The 7,888-nt window shown below is 47.8% G+C and overlaps 1 protein-coding gene across 5 annotated transcripts in view; it reads right to left on the bottom strand.

Moving 5' to 3' along the window:
• Positions 1–7,888, bottom strand: part of PFKP (phosphofructokinase, platelet) — an 86,590-nt gene that overhangs the window by 67,666 nt on the left and 11,036 nt on the right. For all 5 annotated transcript variants that reach the window (XM_019530823.1, XM_019530848.1, XM_019530814.1 and 2 more), the window contains exon 2: positions 2,020–2,093. In XM_019530823.1, the coding sequence (XP_019386368.1) occupies positions 2,020–2,093 (74 nt within the window). The remainder of the gene's footprint in view (positions 1–2,019; positions 2,094–7,888) is intronic.

Raw genomic sequence — 7,888 nt, 5'->3', positions numbered from 1 at the left:
AAAAACACCCAGCTCTTGCAAAACAGCTACCAAATAGCTGTGAGACAAAAGAATTTCTAGGTATTCTCAAATTAATGAGTACCCTAGCTATTCATCGTTTCATAGTTGGTAGGGTTGGAAGGGACCTTAAATTAACCATGTGACATGTCCAGGGCCACCCTAAGACTGATGCTCACAATCATCTGATAGTCAGTCCTGGCCCTGAGATGCACCAGGGTTTCAAACCAGCCACAAAGTAGTCTGGGGGCTGGTGCCAACAATAAGCAGATTGTTGGTCCTTGCCCCAGGATTGCACTGGATCTTGTTCAGCTGCAAGCACCCAGCTGTCATCTTGCCAGGGCAGGGGGAGCCCAGGATCATGAGCCTGGATTAGGATTACCATACACGCCCTCTTTTTGAATCATCTGATCTCCGTCCAGGCGTTTTTTTGAAATCTGAACAGCGTCTGGGATTTTACTTTGTTCCACTGGTGGGAGCTGGGGAAGGGCAACTAGAAGCATGAAGCATCACGTGAATCTGCACACGCCTAAGCAGCTGAATGCATGTAGGTCTGTGGGAGACAGAGGTTGAAGGGCTGGGGTTGGGGCCAAGTGCCAGCCCCTCCAGTGGAGGAAGTGGCAGGGAAGGAGGACCCTTTGAGGGCAGCAGGGAACTCCATGCCCAGGCCGACAGCACGGGGCTAGTGCCTGTGCTCGTGGGGGTGGGGTGGCCAGGAGACACTGCCTGGGGAAGAGGGGTCAGGGGGCTTTGGCCAGGCTGCCTGGCACAGCGCAGGAGCCCCTGCTCAGTGTGAGGGTGCCACAGGCCTCCCCTCCTCTTCTCTCCATCCCGCACTGGGACCAGGTACGTTCTGCTACTGCCCACATGAATTGCAGTCACTGCTCTCCAGCCTGGTCAAAATGGGGGCAGCTGGGGCCCCTTCTGGCAGGGCTCGGGAGAGCACGGTGCTGTGAGGGCGGAGCAGATTGGGACTCAGAATCAACAGCACAGCCTGGGGGAACAAGGGACTGTGGGCTGGGAGTGAGGGAAAGCAGCAGGAATGGGGAGCTGTGGGTTGGAGTGAGGTGTCCCCCCAACAGGTGTCTTCTTTTTCGGAACTGGAAATACGGTAACTGTAGTCTGGATGCCCTCCCATGCGCTGGCAATTAGTAAGAGTGATATTGGGATCTGATCCTGATCCCAAAGTCATGCTGCCTGCTATGAATGTGTGATATAGCAGGAGGTTTGACTGTTGAGATCAGGAATCCAGATTCCATGGTGCCTTTAAATGAATGCGTGCTAGGGACAACAGTAAAATCAGTTTTAGTTAGGAAAAATGTCATACCTCATTTTAACCTAAACCAAAGATTTATTTTGCCCATTAAACCTCTAAACTTAGACACTTTCAAATTTCCAGGGCCCATGTGTAGGACACTTCACACGTATATGCTCATCAATTGCTGCTAAAAAACTTCTGGTGCTTAAAGAAAAAGCAGAAGGCCTTTCATTTTGTAGGCTATCAACACATCTCCTTAACATGTGAAAAAAAAAACAGCCCAGTGATTACAGCACCAGTTTGGCACTATCCTTATCACTGACCTTTCCCCTTCCTCCCCCTCTCCCCCACTGCCCTCCCAAGTTCCCCATCTTCAAAATGGATTTATTCACATTTCTCCAACTTGCAAGAATGTTGTGAGAACAGATATTTCGAAAATTGAGGCCCTTCTACTCAGTAATAGACAAGCCATGTAGCATAATAGACACATAGATAAATAAGCCATTGCTGAGCCAAATTCCATCCTCTATGATGGGGAAGCGCTCAGTATTTCCAAGCTCCGATGATGTAGGGAAACCAAGACGAAGAACCAGGAGTCAAACTTCATAAACAAATTTAAAAAAAAGAACACTATCTCCTGGAAGTTACAAGGTAAATCACAGATTATAATTACAAGCAACAACATCAACATCACACCTTTAAACTCCATATGAAGTTTCTGCAACAAGATGCAAACATATTCAAAAGAAAATATTAAAACTAACCTCATACACAAAATACACTTTGGCTTCTACATAGATCCCCATGCGCACTACTGCGCGTACTGCTGCATTCATACCTAGGAAGAAAAAGTAAATTCATGTTGTTAAATTTGGTAACTACCCAGGTTTTCTATTAACTTGAAATATCTTTGTCAATAAAAACAAACTAAAACAAGGATTAGGAAACTACAACCTGTTTCTAAATGGGGAAAAATACTGTCGAATATTTCAGAGAAACCTAAATACTGACAATGCAGTTAGCAGTTGAATGTGAAAAGGACAGAGTTGTTTACTCTATTACCCTAAGTATATGGACACTAATTAGCCAATGAAATTGATATGATCAGAGCAGACAACTAAAAGCATATAAGGTAGGTGCAACCTCTTATAATTTGCAAGTGCATGGCATACACTCCATTAAAATTTGGTCCCTGCTCCCCTTTGCTCAAAAGGAAATTTAAAAAAACAACAACAGTGCCATATCTAAGTCATGTTACTTCAGCCTCCAAACAATTGAGCAGCACAGACTGTGGTGGGGAGCAGCAGAGGAAAAGCCAACCCACCCGAGAAAGAAAGAGTAGGACATGAACAGCAGCTTCTCTGTGCCTGAACCCAGATCTGTGAGGGCCAGAAAAAGGAATGCATTATGACATTCTACTCCCCTGCATAGGCATGCCAAACAGCTCAACAGGGCTCCCTCCTAGATGCGTGGCAAATGGAGATAGTTGAATGAAAGAGGTTATACCAAATATACCTGCAACTGACTTGTAAGATATTGGTGTACCAGGAGTGGATGGCTGGGGAGACAGAAGGAACCCAATCCTGGCAGCGCAGCCCCAGCCCCTTCCCTGCCATCTGCTTCAAAGCACACATGCCAAGAAAAATGCCTTCGTGTACTACGCCCTGGCACCCGTGCTAGGGGTTGCCTACCCCTGGGTTATACTCATATAAAATAATATTAATATACTTTATCTGTTAAGTTCTAAATGTCACATAGAATCATTTTGTAGAAAATTCTCAAAAAGCCAATCCCAGTGTTAAAAAAAAAAAAAAATTTTAAAAAGGGAAGCCTCTTAAAATAGCTCTATCTACATTGGACAATCTTACTCATAACTGAACAAATCTCAACAGTCTGCAACAACTACAGGTGCACCAATAAAGATTTTGTGGGCCGATACCGATGGCCAATTATTAATGAGAAATATAAGTCAATTCTGATTCAATTGCCAATATGCAGCCCAGCAGCTTCCAAAGCAGCATCCAGCTGGTAAGCCTGTTGGGGGAGAAGGGACAGATCAAGGCCCATGCTATGAGGGAGCAAGTGGAGCTGGGCCTAAGACTGAGGCAGGTGTTGCCCAGCCGGGGCAGGGAGTGGGATGGAGGCACATAGCTTGTCTGGGGAGTGTGGAGAAAAGGGGGGTGAATCCTGCTACTATGCACAACCTCAAGGGAACCATGGTGGGAGTGCACCCCCCAGATCTGTGCACGGGAGCCGCCCCACCGAACAACCTTGTCGTGGCTCTGTCCCACACCCCATCCTAGCTGGGCAACACATGCCCAAACACCTGCCCCAGCCCCACTCCCTCCCTCACCACAAGGGCCTCGATCTGCCCCTTCACACCCCTTCCCCCCCCAGATTTACCACCCAAACACCGCTTTGCAAATTGCCGCACTGGCCACATGCATGCTGCACGCATGTACACAACATTTATTGGCAATATTATCGGCCACATTAGCCAGATAAAGCCAATTGCTCATTATGGCAATTTTCCTGTTATAAGTGCCAATATGATATGGACCCAAGTATTGATGCACCTCTAGTAGCAACCCATTCTATGTAGTTTAAGTAGGTTCGATGCATGTAGACAATTACCAGCAACCTACAGGCATAAGAAACAACTATGGTACAGCAAAGCATAAGGAAGATGACAGCCTTCTCAAATAAATGAAAATTGTTCTGGCTGGATATAGCTATTAGATATCCTACAGCACTAAAATATAACTCAGCATTGTGTAAATTATGTCTGTTGCTGATGAAGCATCTGATGGGCATGAATCAATAATCAAATCACTCAGTGAAGGTACCCTAACTGTCCAAACTCACAAATACAGAAAAGATGTCTTTTGTGGAATGAGTCTACATAGTCTGACACTGCCAGGAAAATACATACCAGCTTAACAAAGCCAACCTCCCCGTCATCATTGAAACAATTAAGGTGAAAGTTTCAATTACTTTAAAGTTTCCTCAAGTGTTTTTTATTTGGGAATACAACAAAAGGTCTTTGTTATTAAATAGAACACACTCATTGTGCATACACTTAAAATCAAAGCTCTCCACTGAATAGACTACAATGATTGATTTGTTGTTCAGTTATACTGTGCGAATGTCACCTTAAACTTTTGCTTAACAATTACTTATCCTCTTTGTCAATCTTAAATAGTAAGTCTGTAGAAAGCTTTGGGTGGTGATTCGATTCAGAGGAGATTCATCTCGATTCAGTGGCCAAATCTCTGAATCAACTCAGGGGACCAATTAAAAGGTCCAATGATGCACTGCAGGAGAAGAGTATTGGCAAAATGGGAGTCCAGGAAGGGTGGTCATTCCTAAAGGAAGAAATCCTTCAGGCACAGAGGGAGACTTATCCCAATATGAGGGAAAAGGGGAAAAGGACCTAAAAAACTTCCTTGGCTAAACAGGGAAATCCAGGGAAACCTAAGGGCAAAAAAGAAGGCATACAGGTGGTGGAAGCAGGGGGGCACTACCAAGGAAGAGTACACCTACTTGGCCCGCACTTGCAGGGAGGCAGTTAGAAAGGCCAAAGCAACTACAGAGCCAAGGTTGGTAACACAAATTAAAGACAAGAAGAAAGCTTTTTTTAGGTAGCAAAAGGAAGGTGCAGGGCAGCACAGGACCCCTACTGAACAAGGAGGAGCAATTAGTGACAGACAGAGGGGACAAGGCTGAGCTATTAAATGAGTTTTTTGCCTCAGTGTTCCTGAATCACAGGATCATAGAAGTAGGGTCGGAAGGGACCTTGTAGATCTTAATCTGACCCCCTGCCTGGGCAGGAGAAAAAACTGGGCTCAAATGATTCCAGCCAGGTAGGCATCAAGTCTCCTCTTAAAGACCCCCAGGGTAGGAGCCAGCATCACTTCCACTGGAAGTTAGTTCCTGAACATGGCTCAAGATAAGTCTCCTAATGAGTTTGTACCTGCCGGGCTGTGTCTGCTCCTGAGGCCACCGCCCTTTAGACGTCGGTCCCGCCCCAGAACCCTTGAAGGCAAAGTGGATGTTTCCCCACCACGTCACCGCCCCTGTTCTCGCCTGCCACGTCTTGATGTATCTTCAATGGGGGGGCACCACCTGACGGGTTCTCATTGCCCGGGTCCTCCCGACGGATGTACATGGGGCTCCAACCACCCCTGCACCTTCTGGAGCTGGCCTGGAGGAGCAGGCACGTGGCTCCTCTTGCCCGTCTGCCGCCCTCCTTTACCCCTTTCTCTATGCTAGAAGGGTCAAGCCTCTCCAACTATGAATCTGGCTCCAGACCCTTAGTCCCTTGGACCCATGTTCCTAATAGGTCCGGGCACCTGTGGTCCCAGCGGCAACCCCACCCTGATCCGGCTCCTCCTTAGGGCTCCTCGCTGCCCCACCGTGCCCCACGTGCACCTGGCTCCGGCGTGTCCTCCTCAGCGGCTTCACTCCACCACTACACGATGCAGGCGTCTCCCGCCTGCCCTCGACTCCTGGCCGCTGCCACCGGCTCCTTCCCTCTGGTTCCTCTGGCTCTGGCTCCCCGTCCTTCCCTGGACGCCACGGGGTCTCACTCTCTTCTTCCTCCGTCCACATGCTTCCTTCCACAGGGCCCTCCGCCCCCTCCGCTGCAGCTGCTGCTGCTTTTATCCACGCCGGCCGGCATTCCCCACTGACGTCATCAGCCGGCCGCAGCTGAATGAAGAGCCAGCTCACAAACCGCGCGGCTTTCCCCAGAGCGTCGACTCCTGCTGCCAGTGAGTTTTCGTTATTGTCCCGGCCCCTGGGACAGAGTTCTTAGATGGGCATCAGAGGGACACCAGCCTACCAACTGTCGATGCTGACTTGGTGCAGTCACTTGGATGGACTGGATATGTTCAAGTCAGCGGGCCTCGATGAGTTGCATCTGAGGGTACTGAAGGTATTGGCCGGTGTCATAGCAGAACCACTGGCACAGCTGTTTGAGCACTTGTGGCGCTCGGGTTAGGTCTCAGAGGACTGCAAAAGGACCAATGTGTTTCCTATTTTCAAGAGGGGGAGGAAGGAGGATCCAAGTAAGTCTCACCTCCATCCTTGGAAAGGTCTTTGAAAAGGTTATGAAGGATCATATTTGTGGGAGTCCAGTGGGAAAAACAATGCAGCAGGGAAACCAGCATGGTTTTATAGCAGGTAGATCATGCCTGACCAATCTGGTTTCGTTTTATGACAAGGTTACAAAACGCTTAGACAGAGGAGTACAGGTGGATGTCGTTTTCTTGGACTTTAGCAAGGCCTTCAATGCGGTATCTCATATTATTCTCATAAATAAATTAAGAGGTTGTGACACAGATGTTTACACGGTCTGGTGGGTGGCAAATTGGCTTAGCAGTCACACCCAGAGACTGGTAATAGACCGGTTGGTATCGACCTGGAAGGATGTCCGTAGTGGGGTCCCACAGCGTTCGGTCCTTGGACCTGTACTCTTCAATATTTTCATCAGTGACTTGGATGTGGGTGTGAAATGGACTCTGTCCAAGTTTGCAGATGATACTAAATACTCTAGAGGGTAGGGAACGATTGCAGGCAGACCTGGACAGGTTAGAAAAGTGGGCAGTACGTAACAGGATGCAGTACAACAAGGACAAATGCAGAATGCTGCACCTAGGTCACATAAATATCCAGCACATCTACTGACTGGAAAGTGACCCTCTCAGTAACACAGAAGCAGTAAAGGAACTCAGAGACATAGCGGACTCCAAGATGAACATGTGTCGTCAGTGTGATGAAATCATCAGCAAAGCTAACCCCACTTTATCATGCATCTGCAGATGGATGACAAATAGATCCAAGGAGGTGATACTTCCCCACTATGTGGCATTGGTCAGAATGTAGTTGAAGTAATGCATCGAGTTTTGGATGCCATACTTCAAGAAGAATATTGATAGACTCGAGAGGGTCCAGAGGAAAGCCACTCATATGGTTAGGGGCTTACAGGACAGGTCCTGTGAGGAGAAATTGAGGGACATGAACCTCTTCAGCCTCCGCAAGGGAAGGCTGAGAGGTGATCTTGTGGCCGCCTACAAATTTATTAGAGGGACACAGCAAGGAATCGGAGATGTTCTGTTCACCAGGACGCCTCTTGGGGTAACAAGGAACACTGGTTACAAACTGAGAGAGAGCAGATTTAGGCTAGATATCAGGAAAAATTTCTTCATGGTAAGGGTAGCCAAAATTTGGAACGGGTTTCCAAGGGAGGTGGTGCTCTCCCCTACCTTGGGGGGTCTTTAAGAGAAGGCTGGATAGGTATCTGGCTGGGGTCATCTGACCCTAGTGCTCTTTCCTACCTAGGCAGGGGGTCAGACTCAATGATCTGTTGAGGTCCCTTCCAACCCTATTATCTATGAATCTGTTGTGCTACAGAACTGAACCAGTTTCTGATCACTTAGACCAGTTTCTGTGTAATTTCTGTCCCTAGCCTGTGTGTTCTACATAGCATTTCCAATCTCTGCAAACTTAAAATTTCATAGATTTCGTAGACATCAGGGCTGGAAGGGACCTCGGGAGATCATCGAATCCAGCCCCCTGCCCAAAGGGCAGGAAGTCAGCTGGGGTCATAGGATCCCAGCAAGATAAGCATCC

The sequence above is a fragment of the Crocodylus porosus genome, unplaced genomic scaffold (assembly GCF_001723895.1).
Source record: "Crocodylus porosus isolate Cpor-Errol unplaced genomic scaffold, CroPor_comp1, whole genome shotgun sequence".
Classification (NCBI taxonomy): Eukaryota; Metazoa; Chordata; order Crocodylia; family Crocodylidae; genus Crocodylus; species Crocodylus porosus.
This window is presented reverse-complemented; position numbering and strand designations above follow the sequence as displayed.